The following is a 21,121-nucleotide window of genomic DNA, read 5'->3' as shown; positions in this document are numbered from 1 at the left end:
ACACAAAATGAGCAACAGGAAGAGCTAGGGCCAGCTAGGAAGTACGGAGACTGTGACGTGTGACATCGGGCAGAGCTGGCTTCTCGTGATCTCCCTTTCATTCATTCCAAACTGACGTGTCATGATATTATTGTTGGGAAGTTAAAACGAGAGGAGCCTTCTGTGTGTGCACTCCTGGCTTGGTTTTTCTCACCCTTCAGTTTCTCGTTTCGCTGCGCTGGTGAAACCGATCTCTCCCTGCCTTCCACCGACCAACTGCGGCTGATCCAACACGCTCAGTCATCTGAGAAGCCAACATTGGTGAAAAGCCAACCTTTATTGTTTTGGTGTGTCATGGCCCTTATAGCACTGCTGTACTAGATTACACAGGCCAATTGTTTCTGTTATTGGTTGGATTCTGGGAACCTAAAGCTAATACACTTCTAATTGTCGTGCTGCTTTCTGTGCATGCATGTACAGGCATTAAACTGCTATAAAAAGATCCACACCAACCTCTTAAATGTACTTATATTAAATTACACTGAATAAGCACACACTGATATGCACTTTCCCTTATCCTAGTCCTCTGTAAGTGACTCTAATAGGTGTTTCTTCCAGGGTTGAGGAGCTATCTGATTACCCTTGACCTCCTCCTTTAACAATTTGACAAGATTTTAGATTGACTGAACAGCCCTACAGTATTCCCCCTCCCTCTGTTCATCTCTCCTTCACTGTACTTAGCAGCGATGCTCATCCGTCTACACTCCCGGGAATCAAATTTATCGGACTGACTTGTCTATATCTGGGTCACAGTCTTAATGAAAACGGCCGATTCGGATGAGGCGAATGAAAAAGGAATGTCATTAGTCGGCGAGATTCAAGTTCCCAGATTTGAATAGCTGATTCAAAGGAATCAAATGAAATTGGTGCGCCACAACAGACTGCGGGCTGAGGATTATGCTTGTTAATTTCCATAACCAGGCCTCATTCAATACACACACACACACACACACACACACAAAAGAGGCGCCTGGAAGAAAACAAAACTTCTCCCCTATTCTCCATATCCTCCATAATGCCTTCACCGGTGAATGTGATTAGCTTTCTGTCACATTTCTTATTAAATGTTCAGGAAATGTGAAATGTAGGCGTATGCCACAGTAAATTATGACTCCGAATGACTGCAACAGAGTTTCCTTTTTTTCAGCTTTTAAGCAATAAAACACATAAACGTTGAAGGTATTGTTGTTCATGACTCTGTGGTTGTTACAAAGCGCCACACTCTCTGTAAAGACATGCAGCAGACATGCGGCGAAATGCACTTTTAGACATGAAAATTTGGAAGTAGTGAAGAATGACATTACATATTGCCACTGCAAATGGGGAGAGATGTACGCGTCTGTGGGAGCGCTGTGTGTATAACCTTCAGCAGCATTACAAATCAATATTACTTCTCCCACCTAAGCTATCTTTACTCGCGGTTTGAAGGAGGAATTGTGTTTTAGCGAAGTGTGACAGGCAGGAGAGACGGAATACGCACACATGCACAGCACAGCGCCATGTGTGAGCAGAACATTGAATCTCATTTTGGGAGCGCTCGACCTGAAATTGCCTGACATTCACATGCAAACATGTCTGCTGACTTGCGGCTGATATGGTTATAATGTGAATGACTCCCCTCTCTATTGGCCAAATGCACACATATATAAAAGGCACACAACATATAAACATTAATTGAACGGCTCTCCTGCAGCAAACTGTGTCGGTGCAGGGTGGGGTCTGTGCGCGTGTCTGGATGTGATGGTGGTGTTGATGATAATGGGGGACACAAAGGTTCACAGCCTACGGGATGCCTCGCAAGGCTTGACCGATGAACACCACCTTTTGTAAATAGTTTTTTCCTCGCTGTTGGTCCCTAAAATCTATTTTCTTTTTGTTCTCTTTTGTTCTCCGGTTTGTCAGCCAGAGGAGTAATTTCTTGTCTGTTCAGTTTTCAGTGTAATTTTGGATCTGTGTGCTCCTGCAGACTCTTCCTTGAGTGTATGTTTTTTGGGTGCTAGAGTAATATGAATTTGAACTGACATAGCCTTATTGCTTGCATGGTTATTGCTTGCATGCTACTCGGATAGGCATGGACATCAGTTTCTTTAACTTAGGTCGTGGTGCATAACACCAGAGACTGATGAAGCTACACTGACGCCTTAAGGATTGACGTCTGACCTGAATATTCCTTAAACTTCTACCTCTACCTCTGCTACTCTCCAAGGTTTTTCAGCTCTGTCTATAGACCCCTTCACACGTTTTTTGAGGGGCGGGGCTTAACTGGATGCAAAACATCTCAAACACTATAGCCTGTAAATGACGGTTAGCATATTACAGTGGACTGTTTTGGAAAGAATGGGCAAGGGAAACGCAGATTTTAGAGAATGTACTAATACACTCACTCCCTGAGACTGTATCTTCTTTTAAAATGTTGACTCTGATGGGACTACATTCACCGACCCCTGCACTCTCATTCACTGGGTTGACGATTTCACCAAATGAGGACACAGAGGGGATGGAGTCTGGTCTGTCTTTATCAAGCGAACCCTCTCCTACAAAGATATAACAAGGAGTAAGTGGAACCACTGTGGAGGGTAACGTAGTAAATTAAATTTCTGCTTGGACATATCTGAAACAACTAATGTTGTGTTACCTAGCGGTTAGCATTAGCATTAACATGTAACAAGAATCCCCTAAATAATGATTAACTCAGCGTAATGTCAGTAACGATTTAGTCTAACCCATAATGTTTTCCAGGCTGAAACTGATGATGCATTACATATTAATCTGACATGGTAGGAAGTGTGCACGTTGTTGAATGTCTCACTCCAATCCTTCCTTTTATTTGCCACAGCCAAACCAAAGTTGTCCATGACTGGCAAATTAGTGTTTTTTTATTTTTTGGCTTTGGCACCATAAAAATACAGCAAGGCAACATTTTCATGGTTGAAAGTGACAATGCTTCCCTCTGTTCTGCCTCCAGCTAACATCGTGACGTCACAGTGACGTAGGCCAATCAAGGGGCCTGTTACAGACATACAAACTATGGCTTTTTCAGCGCATCCTGACAACAGTTGATTAGTTTTTAGCTTGAAACCAGTTGAAAGCAGCTTAAAACAAATGTCAATGGCTCAGTGGTTTAGTTTGAAACCACTCCCTACTGCACTATATTGACACCAACTTCCTACAAACTACACAACACAATTTCAATATACACATTCTACACATGCAGACAACTGCACCCAAGAATTCTGCCTCCAATCCAATGCAGTTGGAGTGAATGGAAAACTGCTTAAAGCACTGGACGGGCAGATTTGTTTCAGACAATCTAAGTGTGGTTCTTCTGAGAGTCTCTGAGAAAAAGAAAAAAGCTACGGATTCATTGAAATGGACAAAAGTTAATAGTGTGAAGGGAATGATTTCCAACAATATACGTGACCATTGTTACAACTTTACATCTGAAATGCTCATGAGCAGTGAATAGGGGGTAGTAAGTAAAACAGTACAAAAGAGAAGGGGGTGGGGCAGAGAGCAAACATGATAGAACAAGGGCACGTAGGGTGGGTGGAGTATGGTGGGCAGAGTTTGGCAGGGAGCAAAGCTGATAGCCGTCAAGAGCTATTTCGGTAGATGAGATGGGAGAAAGGTAAACGTCAGAGTTGCACAGCTATTGGAGAGAGTGGTGAAAAGCTTTGGAGAGAGGAAGAGTCTCTGTCAACAGTCCGCGGTTGACTTCTTCGGCGTGTGGGTGCTTGTGTGTATGTGTCCTCGCCTGAGCCAAGTGAGTCAGTGTGTGCTCATAAAATACAGATACGCATCCTACGGACATCTGTCTGTTCACGTCCCATGCACGCTTACGAGAAAATACATCTGTTTATTTCTGTATTCAAATAAACACATTTTGTGACATATTCTGTGATGTATGCCATTTTGATATGTATTTCAATATTGGGTGGTGTGTAATATACAGCCACACCACATTCAGAGCTATTCATATATATGGCATAAATGACTTCAGGCAGCTGGTTCACCAGGAAGACACTACACTATGCAGATTCTCAAACATATATTTGTTTTTTCATTCCATATAAACAGACCCATACATCATTACCAGTTTTATATTGGGACTGGTGGTTAGCAGGGCATGTACTTTGCTGACATTTGTAAATGTTTATGCTAGCAGCTCTATGATGTGGACATTCTGAACCTCAGCTAATGCTTGCTGTAGTGCAACCCGATGTTAATGGGGTTTGCCACACCTTTTATTATTCTAGATCAGTGCAAGTAACACCTCTTTCTTTAAAAAATAGAATTCTAGATCTGCATAGAGATGGATGATGAAGCAGCTCCTCAAAAGTCAAAAGGGAAGCTAAGAACAGTAGAGCTCCCCCTGGTGACTGGCTGTAGCACAGATCATAAGCTCCACCCCTCCATGTTAGTGGATAGTCCGATCTAAAACACTAAAATACAAGTCAGATTATTCTCTCATTTTAGATGTACAATTTTTCATAGTTATTTAAAGCTATAGAAACAGGATATGACACAACGACGATTGCAAGTTGCCATGCCAACTGCTCCAAGAAGCAATCCATTGTGACCCTGAGAGTAAAATAAATAAGAGTCTGGAGGAAGTGAAGATAACACGTCTTCCTGTGTCTCCACTCTTGGGCCTTGCTGCGCAGACTTCAAACTTGTAAGATGTCGCCACCTAAATACTTGGGAAACTAGCGTCAGTTTGGCCAATGCAAGGAAGTGAGGATGCATTGTTCACATTTACATACAGGTTGAGACTTGATTTCATTCAGAGACAAAGTTTTGGGCAATATTTGCAGAAATTTAGGTGGAAAACTTATTAACTGCTGCCATACCAATAGCTTTCTTAAAAAGCAATTTTGAAGATGGCCGCCATCTAACTGGTATCTAATTCAAACATGGGTGAAGAGCTGGAGGATCAGTTGAGCTGATCAACATTGTAAATATGCTTATTTCTGTTGTAAAGTTGGATATTTAAACGATGATGTCTATGGGGCGACAGACCTGCTTATTGGAGCAATGATTAGCCAGCCAGCCACGTCAGTAGGAAAAAGTACAATAACCAACTTCCAGTTGTTTTCAGAACACCGCATGCACCTGTCCCCTTTTCACCCCGTGAAGTATATTTGGCTTCACTGAAGTGGGTTTTCAGTTTTCATTACTTGGCGAAGTAGCGTGACACCTACAAGATGGATTGGCACAACTTTTGGGCAGACATTTCCTCCAGTGCTACAATAAGGTTGAAATCTTTTGAGTAAAGTCGTTTGCTACCCATTGAGTGGATGGCTTGAAATTCCGTATGAATGATTTTCGCGTAGTGCCAAAAACAATCACGTCGTAAATCTAATTAAATCAGTACTTGGTTTATAATTAAATGCAAAATGGCGTTGGTGGCATTTGGCTCAATGCTGCATCTCTATGTTAGTGCCAAAATCTATCCAGTCTGAGTATCAGTGTGTTGAAAATGGAGGCCTCAGTTGTGTCCTCAGTCTTCTGTCTGGCTGGGTTTGATGTATGCCTTGTATAACTGAATGACTGTCAGTACGTTTTTGTTTGATACTCTCTTGGTTCAGGTGTTTCTCTCTCTCTCTCTTTCTTTTTTTTTTTTTTTTTTAAGTGTGCCTTCCTGTCTGTTCCTTTCCTTTCAAAAAGCACAGCCTGGCACTTCATAGCTGTGATGTAACATAGCAGCTTTTTGTCACGTCCGTATTGTGATGTAACCGCTTTGGTATTGTTTAATGTTGGGTGTCGAAGTGTACGGCTGTGTAAAAAAAAACAAAAAAAAACGAGTGAATCTGTGGGAGTTTACATTTGGAGTGTGTGTGTAATCGCGTTCGTTTTGTTTGTGTGTGTGTGTGTGTCACTGTTTATACGCGCTGCACCCCGCATGCAGAATTAGACACGTCTCCAGCGTACAGCTTGTACACAGCGATGTTGACACTAATACCCCTGGCGGTATTGTTCGCTGGTTATCCTCCTGTGTTTTCTGCGCGATGTCAGTCTGTAGTACCCGGGGCAGAACACAGAATAAAAAAATAAAAAAAATGATAAAGCAAACCGCTGACCTGAATGGCACGGCTCAGAGCTTTCCCCCACCGATTACACCGCAAAGCAGCAGCCAGTCAGTGGGTGGACTTGAATAGGTCTTTACTTGGAGCTAATAACAGGGATTTATGCTGTAATTCGAGACTTGGTCACATCCTCAAAGCAGTGACACATGCAGAGAGGTTATGACATGCATGTAGCGCAAAGGAAATTGTTGCCTTCAGAAAAAAAAAAATAAATCAGACAAGTGACACAAGTGAAAGTGTCACTTAATATCAGTCGATAACACCTGAAAACCAAAGCCTGATTATTGTAGATTTGATATTTAACCACCAATAAGTATCTTGTTCGAACAATACAACATTATCTTATAGTGTGACTCATGTTAGACATTTTTTTTTCCTATTAGAGCTTATTTCTAAAGGTTTGCTGATTCTTTACTTGAGTTCTTTTACTAAAGAACACCAATTACTGCAGCCTTTGATGGAACATTTTGAACGTTTCATTCTCTCTTGCTTTAAAGAGAAGGTAGTCATTGAGAGGGAAAAAAAATAAACTATTCATTAATGTTTATAACAAATCACTGATTAAAAGTTGTGTTCCATACATATTGAATGCATAATTCAGTAAGGATGTCTTAAAACCTGTATAACAACACCTAATTCTCCACAAACTGTTCTTGATCAATTCTTGATCCATAGATCAAAAATAGGGTCCTTTGAACAAGGGGGCTTCACTGAATTCTTGTCTTCTGGTTTGGAGCTTCACACTTTGAAGCTCCTAAGCGGGCTATTCCCAGTGTAAGATCTCTGCTGGCAACACCTTTAGCTGAGGCCCTCTGTGACCCTAATCCAATTATTTACCCCACAGTGGCGCAATTCAGTCACACAATCTCATCAGTTCACGTTTTTTATGCTTTGACCCAACCTGACAGATTTAAACACAGTAATTACGCATAAACTTCAGTATCATTATTCCACGGTCATTCATTGTTTCCTTGGAGATTTTCAATAAGGTCTCTTGCACAAGAGTATCTCAGTATTAATGTTTTTTTTCTCACACCTTTTATTATTCTAAGTTTCGTAACTGCTTCCTCGAGCTGCGTGTCCCAACGAATTACCGTATATGAACAAACCGTTTGTGACTTTACTCATGGTTTTCTTGTGGAGCAGTCTTAAATCGCAGCGTGGCGGCTTTCTGCTGCAGAGTTGGACATTTTATCACGGGGCTCTGTGGGGACTGACTTCCTTTTTGAGACAGCCAGACAAATCAATCGGTAAAAGTACAACTACTAACTTGCAATTGTTTTCCGAACGCTGTGGGCACCTGTTCCTTTTCACCTCATGCAGCAGATTTGATTTTCCTGTACTGGGCTTTCATTACTTGGTGGAATAGTATGACATCTGCAAGGTGGAGTGGCACAAAGACGTTTTGGTAGATCGCTAGCAACATGTGTGGCTGTCAACCAATGATTTTTTGTTTTTCTCTTCCGGTCTGGAGCTTCACCCTGGAAGCCATTCAAGCCCATATTCCTAAGTTTCTAAGAAGGTCATTTAAAGATATATAATCTTGAAACAGCAAAACTTTTTGTTCCGATCCAGTGAGACCCAAATCCAATTAGCTTCAGCCAAATTAATAAATACCAATGCAGTTCAGTCAGACTCAATACAGTCTCATTCAGTTTCACAGTTTTATATTTTGACCTAACATGACACACTTAAATAAACCAATCAGTCATTTCGCTCCAATCGTCCTCCCTGTCTGACTTAGAGGGCAGAGTTTTGTGAGTGAAGGAGTTTGAGGGTAAAGAGAATTCATTTTGGGGGTTTTAAAGCTGCCTACCAGCTAAAAGAATTAGCATCAGAATCCGCATCGCCCGCACAAGGGGTTTCTGATCTGAATTAAATCGCTCTGAATTATTGATTTCCAGCTGCTGGAATCACATCACCGTGCCTCCTTTGTGCCATCACGTCTTCGTCCACGCTTTATTTATTTATTTTTAGTTCCAACTGAAACCAGCGAGCGTTCCTGCGTGGTTAGGTTTTCCATTCTGTGGTTTCTTCATTTTGTGTACTTAAGGGATAATCTGCGTGTGTTTCTTTGCAAGAGTCTAAATCAAACCTCCTTTAGAGTTATTAATATTTATTAACGTGCGCCGTCAGAGAGGCACAGAAACAATTCATTGCTCACATTTATTGTATTAAGTGTTTCATGATTTATTAATGGGCCTGTTTAAGGTTAGAGCATGGAAGGCGAAGAGAAAATACGAGAGAAAGGACACAGTTTAAATTGATTCCTCCCCCAAAGTCTATTAAAGTAATTTGAAAGCTCATTGAAATTAGGATTTTCAGCCTCTTTACTTTTCATTCATTAGACTGTGAAACTGTTGGTATATCTCAAACTGACAGTGTGATCATGTAATTTTAATTTTCTGATTTAGCTGATAAAAAGTTTCACATCCCCTAATGTTATCCTTCCACGGGCAGCCTCTCTGCAAGTGCACAATACATATTCCCACTATAGATGACCTTAGTCCCTCTCGCCATCACTCTTTCTTTCAGTGCCTCTCATCTGTATGCATTACATGTCCGTGCTTATCTATTTTCCTGCCTCCGTCTATCTGTCAAGCGGAAGGAGTCCATTCTCCCTCCCTCTCTAATGTCCTTTCTTTGTACAGTACGTAGCCTACTGTCTTTCTGTCTCTCACACGCCATCTGTTTGTCTCTCCTAACAATTTCTCACAGCAGTTGGTCCACTGCCTCGTCCGCCGCCGCTACTCCATAGGACTTGGCACGACGCTGCATATCTATATTATTACACCTTGAAGAAATATGTCTGTGTGTGTGTGTGTGTGTGTGTGTGTGTGTGCATGCATGTGCAGCCATGTTCCATTTAATCGAGGCTCCCAGTCAGCTCATAGGACAAATTGATCAGTTGGTTTGCCAGCTGTCCTGGCAGATCTCTCCTTCTGTCTCTCTATTTCTCCAGCCACCCCCTTCTCCCTTTCCCGTTCTAATTTCCAGTTTAACTTGTATACCTTGGCAAGGAAAAGGCAAAGATGGCGTGGAGAAAAAAAAGAAATCCACTAATGACTGGAGAGGTCTTCTTTACCATCATTTTTTTTCATTTTTTTTTTCGCCGTTGGAGGCCTTTTAGAGGGTCTACGTTCTCCCTTTGGCAGATGGCTGCTGGCCTGTTTTGACTGACGTGACCTTGCCTGGCATTGGCTAATGGCAGCTCTTGGAATGATCCCTCGCTGTGGAGAATGACGGGCATCGCGCGAAGCCAGCTCCTTTTGTTATCTGAGCTCCACATATTGTCTTGATACACCCCTATCATTAGACACACATTTCCAAGGTGGGCTGGCAAAATGTGAATCCACGCTGAATTGAGGAGATAAGTCAGAACTGCAGCCAGCCACGGCGATGGCTAGCCCGCTTTTAAGCATGATAGGTAGAAAATGCAAAACCCATTTGTGTCCTCATAGATCTATGCATAATTTCGCCTTGATTCGGGTGGTTATTCACGCTTGATGTTCTTGGCGTGGTGAGGGGAGGATTGAGGCGGCACAGTCAGGAACAAAGACCGTCTACTCCAGCGCCGCTTAACAGGGTGTGTGTGTGTTTCTGTTATGTCCCCATGCTTGGCTGTGCTGTGAGCTGAAAGCGAGAGGCTTTTTTTCTGTGTAATGACAGACATTAGAAAGTCGATTACAAGGTTCTTACAGCCCAGGATACGCAACGCAGGAAGTGCACACAGGTATACGGGCATATGCACACTCAGCCTGGTCTCAGGAGGAGCACATGACGAGGCCTGTTGATCGATGCGTGATGGCAAGGCGTCCTTGTATGTGTTTGGTGGAAGTGGCCGAGTAAAAGAGTTGGAATCACAGAGCTCCTGCCGTTTTTGTGCTTCTGTCTTGCTGAATCAAACCAAACCACTGTTTGACAGCACGGTTTTGGACCTCTCCGCGTTATTGACCGATCATCTGGCGTGACACAGTGTCAGAGCTGGATGAATGCTCTTTCCCCAGAAATGTTCGGCCTGGTTTCAGTCCCATAAATCCTCTGGAAATCTAAAGCCCCGTGGGTCTTAAATAATTCAGCGACGTCCACTTTTACCGTCAAAGTTTCCTTATGCATGTTTTAGTTAATGATGTCAGTAAGAGGTTGAATGATTCATGATATCTTAAATTTGGATAATCAGTGCTCTAAATCTCCTCTTCATATCGTTAGCCTAAAAGCATTGCCTCGTTTTTTGAGTCATTTAACATTGAGTAATTTTTTGACTTACTGTTCAATACAAATACCAATGTGCTTGCCAAAAGTTGTTTTTTGTTTTCCAAAAATGTTCAGACATGACAATATGTCATGGTTAACATGGTAAACACTAAGCTACTGTCTTCACCTTTTAAGAGTACCTAGCATTTGCTAGCTAAATGATACGTCTGTGAAGGTCCTTGGTCGTTTGATGACCAAGGACCTTCACAGACGTATCAGTTAGCTTAAAGAAAACATCTTGTAGAGAATCTTGACGTTTTGACATTCATCCTAGTAGCTTCTTTAGCTTTGGGGAGTTGCCTTAAATAGGAACATCTGTGGGTGTAACCCATCAGAAACTTTCTTGACTAGTGTCCATCACCAGATCACATGTCTACACTTACCTACATATACTTACATAGAGAGCTTCCTTTACTCCTCTTATCTTAAGGACAGGATAGTATCTAGCCGTTAACACTAGCTTTGCAAGTATCTGGTTGTTAGCGGACTAGTCAAGCAAGTGTGTGATGGGCTACACCTACAGATGTTCCAGTTCAAACCTCAAATCCCCACCAGTCTTTTAGAACTGAAGAAGCTGCTCTAATGAGAGGTGAAACATCTTCAGGCAACTCTACAAGTCCAGTTGTATTTCTCTAACACCAGCTAACCGATAGATTCAGATATTTATTGTGACTTATATTGCCTTGAAATGGAACGTGTGAGCGTGTGGTCAGAACATGGGAAGTCGTGTGTAGGAAACACTTGGCACACAAGTGGCAGCATCAGCCGTAAGTAGTGACAAAGCCCCTGTGAATAGTCTCCGATGTGAATAGTTTAGCAAGCTAACGATTGGGTAAAGTAAAGCACAAAGAATCCAAAGGCAAAAGACAAGAAGGCCATTGGGAATACAAACTGTTCAAGCATTCGTCTTTGATGGCCATTTCTGAAAACATCATTGAGGCCATCACGGCTTCCAATAAGTGAGACTTATGTTTTCCCGTTTCATCACATCCTATTTTGCCTCATCGCTCAATAGACCAGCAAGGGTTTTCATAAGAACTCTCAGTGACAGCTGCAAATCTCACACCACCATTATTGTTGACTAAATGTGTTCGGTAATCACTAGTGTCTCAGTTGAGCCAAAGAAAGCATTTAGAAAGAGGTCCGACTGAATAATCAGGTGGTAGCCCCACGCCCATTCAGTGTAACCCTCAGCCTGTTCTCCTGTCTACTCCAAATAACACATGGAAATGAAGCCTGTTGGATATTATGTGTTTTAAATTGGAAAGGGAGTTGAATTGAGGACAAAGACAAAAGAGACAGGATGAAAAGGAGGCGAGAGAAGACACAAAATGCAGCAAAGAGTAGGGGGAAAAAATAATAATAATAAGACAAAAGTATTAGGAGAATGGAAAGCGAGCAAAGGAGTGAGGGGAAAAGGGAGGGAGCGTACTAGAGCTGTTAATGTAGACCTGCTGTTTAGAATACAGTCTCAGAAGAGAAGAGACCAGAGCATCGAGCAGTAGCTGGCTGCCTGATTTCACACCCATTATCACTCGCTACAAAGACACGGCAAGTGGAAAATGAAACCGCGTAGAGGCCGAGTGTAAAATAATGTGTTCTCCGTGTGTTTGAGTTCATGTGTTTATACGCTGCCCCATTGTCGCACATGCCTCGGTGAGCTTGTGTTGCATTGCCGCGTGTTGCGCACGTGTACTGTGTGAGGTCAGGAGTGCTTATCACCTTTGCCCACGTTCTCACCTTTTATGTTGTCTCCCTCTTGTGCAGCAGTAGTCGGGCTGTAAAACTACAGCATGCATGCGTGCACCTTGTGTGGATTTCATTTACCTTGCTGCCTCAATCCAGTAGCAGCCTTTGATGCCATTTGCCGAGGCCACTGATCGCATGTTATGTGAGAATTGTGTTTGTCAGATGGATTTAGCCCAAGTTTCCTCTCCTTTTCTCCCGTAATCCTGTCTTTTATCTTGTCTGTACTTCCCGGTGGATTCACTTGTTCTCTATTATTCCTCCATGCATTCGTAATTTTCTCCCATGAATTGAAAGGGGGGGGGGATTAAAGTGTTTATGGGGAAATATTCCCCAGTGGGAGTTTTCCGGACTGAGAACTCAAAAGGCTTAATTTATGAAAAGAGGGTATGAATTATTTTGTGATTTTATATTTCTTTGTGACCACAACTGTTAATGTTATTGTTAAATTTCTGTCTTGGACGTATCTGATGTGCTGCATTTCATTTCTCTTCCAGCGTGTCCTCCTGGCTCCTACAAGATGTCCTCCAGGCAGCAGGAGTGTTTTCCCTGCCCGGCCAACAGCGTCGCAGAAGAAGACGGGTCCGTTGTGTGCGTGTGTGAGGAGGACCACTTCAGGACTCCGCTGGACAATCCGTCAGCGCCATGCACACGTAATATAATTATATCTGCTCACATTTATGTGTTTGTCCTCTTAAATGGCACTTTCTCCTTTCCTAGTGACCTTTCGGTGTTCCGTCTCTCTCCTATCGCACCACATCACTCACATGTTGTATCATTTCAAATTGGCATTTTTTGCCTTAAGTGGGCAATTTCATGTCAGGTAAGCCAATCATTACCCCACCAACCCATTGGGCCTTTCATATATGTGCAATTGCCGTTTGCTTTATTATCCATATAGAGCAATTTGCTTTATGGACCCACACAAACCCTGTAGTTTACCCGTCCTTCACCCTGTATCCTTCCGTCCACCGCCCCATATTCATCTCCTCGCCTCTTTGCCCTGACCTTCTACCATCCCCGAGATTCCATCTCACCATGTCTCATCCCACCTGTCCTTCACCTCCCCTTCACCTCTCCTGTAGCAATCCTTTCTTGTGGAAGAACCCACCCAAAAACATGTGAGGCGCTTCCTCCATGATTCATCCCATATCGTCCATCTCACAACGCAGGGTTGCCTCTAACTGTTCGACCATAAAGTTGTGAGGTGGTCGAGGAGCTTTTTGAGAATTAAAAATCTGTATTTTATGTAGATTAAACAGTATTGGATCAGTCCAGTCTTTAGAATTTGATTCTCCGAGGATCAAATATTGTCAGCGACATCTGCATGATTGTGTTTTAGGGTAGATTTTCCTTCAACATTCGGTCACTTTTATCTAATCGTATATAAAATAACCTCATAGTAGGACCTTTAAGTGTGGATCCATACACCGCATCCATTTTCTCTCTCCCGCTCTTAACCTTTACCCTTTCATCACCCGGCTTCGCATTTTTTCGTTCCATTTGCTCATTCCTCCATCTCTTGGCTTAACCCCGTCCCTTGCTCTCGATATTCCTCCACCTTCTTCTCCTGACATTAACAGATCCATTTTCCGCTGCGTATCCATTATCCACCTTTTCGCCGGAGCCCCCTCCCCTCCGCCGCCCCCGTCTTTTCCCGACCCCCATCTTTTTGCCGCCTCAACACACACTCCCATCCCGCGTCTGTCTTCTTAACTCCGCCGCTCATCGCTCTCCTTTCCGTGCGCTGCCTCGTCATATTTTACCCCCCCGTCTTTCATCCAAGCGTGTTATCGCGCCATTTTTCTTCACTCTGTCGAACCGAAATCTCATCCCTCTATCCTCCAGCGACAAACTCTATAATCTCATCCCCGCTGTCCGCGCATTATCCCTCACCTTTTACCTCCGCTCACCCGTTCTCCCGCTCTGAATGCCATTCTTCTCCAATAAAGATGCACTCCGAAGGCCAATAAGACAAAGACCATGCAGGGCAGCCTCATTGATTTGTGCATGGAGAACAGCCTATTGATATAGCTTAGTAATTAGATGGAGGAATAATTGGCTCTATATCTCAGGAGTACTCAGCGTAGTAAAACCATAGGGTCATCAGGCCTGTGCATTTACTGTTTGGACATATATATATGTGAATGTATGTATATATATATGTGTGTGTGTGTGTGTGTGTGTGTGTGTGTGTGTGTGTGTGTGTGTGTGTGAAAGTGTGTGTGGTCATACTAGCTTTTATGGTAATTGCAATGGAGGGCTTTAATTCCAATATTGATCGCCGTGCTCTCTGATCCCGGTGTGATAACATTTATAGCAGCCTAACGACCACATTAATTACACTATTGATTCGGTAATTATGATCATCCCCAGATTCGTCTAATCCACCGCGTGGCGGAGATGGCCGAAGAGGCAGAGGGAGTTTGATGAATCTAGAAATTATTGGGACGAAAAAGGGAGATGAATGAGCTGCGATGCGCATCTTCTTATCTCACAAATGAAAGGAGTAACACCAGTAGCTCCCTTTGCGAGTCACTCATTGAAATGATCTTAACCCTTAGCGTCACCGTTTGAAGCAAACTGCTGTTTCTTTAAAATGACACATTGTTCATTGTATTGTTTTAAGAAGGGTGAGAGAGAGCACACCGCAGTGGTTTTAAAATTCATCTGGTCACACTTCCCGACATGACCAATCACCATTGTTAACAGCGACTATTGCAAAGCTTTACGTTACAGCCCGCTGTTAAATATTTCTCACTGGCCGCGAAGGGGAGCAGCAAAGAAGTAAAACTTTGGAAACAGTGTAAAGGAATCTCTCTGGGGACACTGAAGTAATTCGTTTCGGTTTTTCGGCAGAGTGGAACTGCTGCTGACAGGACTGCAATGGCAACGACTGTAGTATAATAAGTTTTAAGAAAAAAAACTGCCTTAAATGGATGCATAATGTTTGCCACTGTACGTCTCTGCAAATGGATGTTAGAAAGCGACGCGAGCTGAAGACTAGCAGGAGGGAGGACAGAGTCGCAGCTCACATTTTATGACTGTGCCGGCCTTAATGGCAATGTTTTTTTAAGTTTCTACGAGAGAGGGTGTAATGTGCATTTAAAGCTGGCAGGTGTAAGCAGATTATCACAATGTATAAAAAAAATATCAGCAGGAACCTTATGATCTGCATGGATCCAGTATGTCAGGGAGTCAGATAGTCATTCAAAAGTTGGAGTCAGATGTGGAGTTAAACGGGGCAAAGGATGGGGAAGAGAAGGGCAAGAGGGTTTAGAAGGAGTCCTTAATGAGAAGCCCTGCAGATTAGAAGATGAGAGGAAACAAAAAGGAAGCGTTAAAAGAATGAGGGAGTGCAAGGCTGAGAAAGCATGAGAGTAGACAGAGATTGAATAAAAGGCCCAGCTGTGTCTACATCTTCTGTGTGTGTGTGTGTGTGTGTGTGTGTGTGTGTGTGTGTGTGTGTGTGTGTGCGCGCTCACACTCTGAATGCTCTCTTGGCTTATGTAATGCCGTGATCCACTTGTATCTGGGAGCGGGACACAGCTGCCGCGTGTGACGTGTTGGACAGCACGCACAGAGCAGCACACCTTCACTTATTCATCACGCCGCACATGAACACACATACAGGCACGCATATAAAATTCATGGCCTTTAATGGACTTAAGCCCTCGGTGCGAGGACCCGCATGAACAGGCCCAGGTCAGTCAGGACGCTGACTCAGTCTTGTAGTCCTGACATTTCACGTCCCCGTTAACACTGAGCTGTGGTTGCTTTTAAAATTACTCTCACTTTGACTTTTAATTCGCTTTGAGACACATTACAGTTCTCAAATGTTTTATTTCAAGCCTTCTGCCACAAATTTTCATATACGCAGCTCAAATCACAAGCGTTATATCAAATCAGATTCATGTTCCAGGAGAGTTAAAAGTGTTTCTACGGCAACTCGCCTTTATTCACTGGTGGTAAGTGGAAGATCGGTTCCACACAGCAGATTACATCAGTGCCTAATGGACACACTTGTTATCTACGCACGCACACATTCAGACTAAGAGGGTTTGTAAGTAAAAAACTTTTTTTTTTTTTCATCTATCCATATCAGCAAAAATCCCTCCTGCACGGCTATCCAGTAAATGTTTTTTTTCCGCTCCCGCTGTCGAGCCCGGACGATGGCACGTGCTACATGCGTCTATCGTGGCGACAACTGTGCATTTTCAATTGCCTGGGCCCATTAGGGTCAAATGGTTCTTATCAAAACAATTTTCAACACCAAATCCTGGATAAAACAGGATTACCGTCGCGTGATTTGTAAACCGAGCTCATGCAATCGCACCATAATACCTAACGCACTTAGTCCATCGGATATGAGCGAAATGTCAACATGAGCTTTAGCACGATTATACTTTCTATTACTGTTGTTTGTCTAGGGAGATTTTACACAAGCCCTTCTCCAGATATGTCCAACTGTACAGTTTAAACAACAGGTTGCACTAGGAAATAGACCTGACATTATGTAGTTAAAGGTCTTGTATACATACTGTATGTTTAAGCATGATTGACAGTTATGTGAAGTTCTTGTTGTGAAGTGACATGATAGAACAAAGTGTAAGGTCCTCTCTTCAATTTTCAAAATCTTCATCTTTCCTCCATAGGACCTCCCTCCCCTCCTAGAGACTTGGTGTATACCCTAAAGCAGTCCACGCTGATCTTGGAGTGGTCCGCACCGTCCGACACAGGAGGCAGGGTGGACCTGACCTACAGCGTCGGGTGCCGGCGGTGCATTGCGAGGCAGTGCGAGCCGTGCGGGGCCAGCGTCGGCTTTGTGCCTCAGCAGGTCGGCTTGACGGAAAGGACAGTGACCGTTGTCAATCTTCTGCCCAACACCAATTACACGTTCACCGTCGAAGCCCTGAACGGAGTGTCCGAGCTGCTGCCCAACAAGAGGTTCTACACCCAGGTCAATGTGTCAACGAGCCTGCCTGGTGAGTCCAACAGCCACACACATAAGAGCAGATAGACTTTTTTTTAAACCTGCTTTAAAAGATGCTCTAGTACCAAATCAACAGATGAGTGCGAATGAGGTCACACTGCAATTCAGAAAAGATTTTGCTAATGCACTCAAATGAGAGAAACAAGTGCTCTCGTGACTCTTCTAAAGTGCTTCAGTTCACATCACGTGTGAACCAAAAAAGTGAACTTTCACTACATCTGTTTCTCAGTTTAAATATATTTTCCTCTGAGTTTGTGGCAGATTCTCAAAATCAAATTGTGCTGGAATTCGTACTAATCTGTTCTATGTTTGACCTTCAATTTTGGTAATATATGTGGCTCGGGATTATCTTCGTTACTGGACCTGATTAATTCATATCATACGTGCACTGATGGCATAACAGTAGCCATTTAAAATATCCTCCATTATTAAATATACTGTCTGTTAATTTGGGGTTGTGTCGGTTTGCTTAAGATCTCTTAGGTTTTGTTTAGCAAAAGAACATACATACATTTTTTATCGCATTAGCGCAGACAAAGGTTGCTTCTGTAAATGTACCCTGCTTCTACCACATAAGACATGTGCACAGATGCATACAAGAGACACATGATCACATTTGCACGCACTAAATATTTGCACTCCAAAGACACTCTGTGACCTTTTGAATTTGCTTGCAACTCTCCTAATGCACCCAGAAACTTAAACCACGGCTGCAAGACGTGGCGTTTGGCGAAACAATTGTGCTTCCCGTAGAGTGATTTGTGTTTATGTGCATGCTTACGGCAGCACAAACTTTCATCATACACGCCACGTCCCCGTACTGACGGTGTGCCTGTCACTGCCGACGGAGCAAAAAAGTCTTGCCGGTGGAGGTGATCTCATTTTCATCAGCAGGCCATTAGCCAGGGGCTTGAAAAAGCACTTTGCCAAGTAGCCCTGTCAACCGGCGCCGCAATAGCACTATTTAGAGGAGCTCAAGTGTGAAAAGACCAAACACACACACACTGAAATTGTACAAGCTCCGTTTTTTTAGCTTGGATGCTGACAAACATTCTTTAAACGCACACGCGCCTTCCATACCCACAGCGCATTTCATTCTGTTTGCTTGTGTGTCTTTCATTGGGGGAAAAAAAAAAAAAACCTGAGAGAATCGCGAGACCGAAGATGAAGGAGCGAATGAAATGTGAGGGCAGCGAGACTGAAAGGTGCGGCACAAGAAGACAGGCGATGGAGAAACAAGTAGAAAGTGAGAATGGCAGAATGTGCTTTCGTCCTTAATTGGAAATTAGCTTAGAGAAATGGGCTGCGTAATGAATAGAAAAACTGTTGGTCATATGCTGAAGTTCATAGCTGCAGCGCTCAGTGTCGGCCTCTGGTAACTTTCAAGTGAACTGAGGACACAGTTTATTTATCACGGAAGAGGGGTTCACACCACTATGAAGACACAACGACTGAATTGAGATGGGATTCTGATTCTGGCTGGGATGTTGAACATGACTCCTCTTGATTTGGACAAGTACCGGTAGATTGATGTTGAGTATTTATAGTACATGCGCTTTTCAGTGACCTAAATTCTCTTGACCAACTGTAATTGTTACGTAAGTGTGACATCTGGACACATCGACTGCATAGTATGTGTTTCCCAGTGACCTAGATCCTCCTGCTGACCAACTGTGTAGGTTACATAGGCCTGAGCATGCATCTGGACACCTCGACCACATAGTGCGTTACCCAGTTGGCTAGATTCTCTTGCTGAGCAGCTGTGTGCCTTAGTGTTGTATCAATCAACCACCTGTCACATATGGTTTATAAGTAATGCACGTCCTAATTTTGTGACTTTACTAGAATTACGATAAATGAGTGGGTCTTATCCCCCAGCAGTACCTCCAGGGACCCCCTGTCGAAGAACTATGGAATAGATCATTCAAAGCTGAGATAGTGTTGTCTTTTCCCCCTAATAGGCTCACCTAGATCCCACACGATGCTGCTTTAATCCATACTTGACCACCAAGTGGCAGGCAAGCTTGAAGGAATGCAAGCTCAGCATACTAACAGGCTAGCTAGTAAACAACTGACCAATACACATCCAGTAAACATAGTGATCATCCTGTTTCAGGCTAGTAACACGAATCTAGTGTTGAGTGGCTCTTTTATATCCATTTCTGTTGCCTATCAAGATAAAGTCATAGTAGCCGCAGGTTAAACACAGCACCTCTCCTGGCTCACTTTGGGGTCTAATGAGGTTTGAAATCATTACCAGGCCACACTAGGTTTTGTTCAAAGTCTCATCAGTAAGCTCTAGGTTTCCAGTTGAGCAGGCCAAGAAAACCCTTCAATGTGCTAAGGATTCAAACTTATCAGTGCCCAGATCACTTTCTCATAAAATTATAATAAAATATACAAGTATAATTTAACCAAATCAGAGCCTCGTGGTTTTACTCAAGCCAACCCAAACCCCTTTATCTGACAGTTGAAATCTTTGGCTGCAATGTTACTAACATCTGCTTTCTCTACCTCAGCCTTCTTAAGCTCCCAGTGGGGATTTAGCAAGGCCCAAAAGCCCCACGCCCCAAGGTTAGGGACACTATATCAGAAAAGGACGAACCTAGGGTGATTATTTTTCCCCATCCTCACGGGTTCTTTCAACCTTTCTCCCTTTTATCTCCTCTTCGCTGTCTGTCTCGTCAGCAGTTACCATAGCGTTGATTTGTGGTTATTATGGGGTATTAAGGTGTGAGTTGTTCCACTAACCGTGTCATCCAGGGGGATTGGACAAGGGGTTAGGTGAGTGTGTTTGCTGGGGTTTCAGAGGACTTTCTGTGACAGGAAGGATTTATACTGACATTTGGTATGTCTGTGCCAGAGAGAGACAGAGATTTAGAAAAAAAGAAAGGTATATAAGATTTTGAAATGTGGTTCCGAATCGCTTCCTATGTGTCAAGTCTCGCCGGTCTCTGGTTAAGACCTATGATTTCCACGCAGAGCCAGTAGATCTCTACTCGGTGGATAGCCCTCTGTGGAAAGCTCTCCCTTAGGATCTACCGAGACAGCACCTGTGAATGTCTTTGTCTGCAGCGGGCTTCAGATCCTCAGCTGTGTCGACCATGGGATTTGTTTTCAGTAATCCTGGTGGAAATGGTGAGCGTTGTTATCGCGGGACAACTTTAAAACTTGAAACATGAATCTGCAGCGCCTTAAAAATGAATTCCGTGTAACTTAAATCCTGTCCACATATACTGTAAAGTGTTTTACTTGTCATGCATCACTGTAGCTGACATTTACTTGCTAGTGAATGCTCCAGCCTCTCGTTAGCTTGGCACTCACCCCAAGAATATTGCTAGTGTATTGGCATTGCAGAGCCATCACCGCTCTCTGTTTGAAAAGAAAATACCATTAAGGCCGCTCTATATGGGCTCCTCAGACTATCTAAGCCCTCTATGTTGAATTTGGTAGTAGCAACCAAAGTCTTTTGGGCAACTTGTTCAGTCTCCTGTATCGTCGGCTTCCACTGATTTACAGTTGGGATTAGCCCATTTCTATTGAGTCTCGTTGATGTTTCTCATCCGTTCCTGTGTCTTTATTTTTACCAAGATTTTCAAAGGGGCCTTGATGTAACTTCACCTGAAAGAGCAGTACACAATTGCCGGAAATCTTGTCCAGCCTTGTCAGGTTCCAGAATTGCAAAAAGCATTCCTGTGCAGACCTCAACCTTGCGTTGGCACGTGTGTGTGTGTGTGTGTGTGTGTGTGTGTGTGTGTACTTCCCCCACCAGGGCTTTACATCATCAAAACTCACTGACCTTTATAAATACTGCAGCAGGGGTTTTGAACAAAGCTAGCACATACCAGCACCCTCACACTCTTACCTTTTTTTCCTCTCTCTTGTCACCTCATCATCTCTTTATTACTTTTTTCAGCCTCCTCCCTCCCTGCCTCCCTCCCTCCCTCTGCATCCCGATCTTTGCTTTTTTTACCCTCGATTTCCTTCCTCATTTCCTTCACCA

General features: G+C 43.3%; 1 protein-coding gene across 2 annotated transcripts in view; it reads left to right on the top strand.

Moving 5' to 3' along the window:
- The window catches only part of LOC125019888 (ephrin type-A receptor 7-like), a 134,620-nt gene that overhangs the window by 72,226 nt on the left and 41,273 nt on the right, over nt 1–21,121 (top strand). For both annotated transcript variants that reach the window (XM_047604923.1, XM_047604924.1), the window contains exons 4-5: nt 12,623–12,778; nt 16,781–17,110. In XM_047604923.1, coding sequence (XP_047460879.1) covers nt 12,623–12,778; nt 16,781–17,110 — 486 coding nt within the window. The remainder of the gene's footprint in view (nt 1–12,622; nt 12,779–16,780; nt 17,111–21,121) is intronic.

The sequence above is a fragment of the Mugil cephalus genome, chromosome 14 (genome assembly GCF_022458985.1).
Source record: "Mugil cephalus isolate CIBA_MC_2020 chromosome 14, CIBA_Mcephalus_1.1, whole genome shotgun sequence".
Lineage (NCBI taxonomy): Eukaryota > Metazoa > Chordata > Actinopteri > Mugiliformes > Mugilidae > Mugil > Mugil cephalus.
Note: the sequence above shows the minus strand (reverse complement) of the source record. Positions and strands in the feature narration are given on the sequence as shown.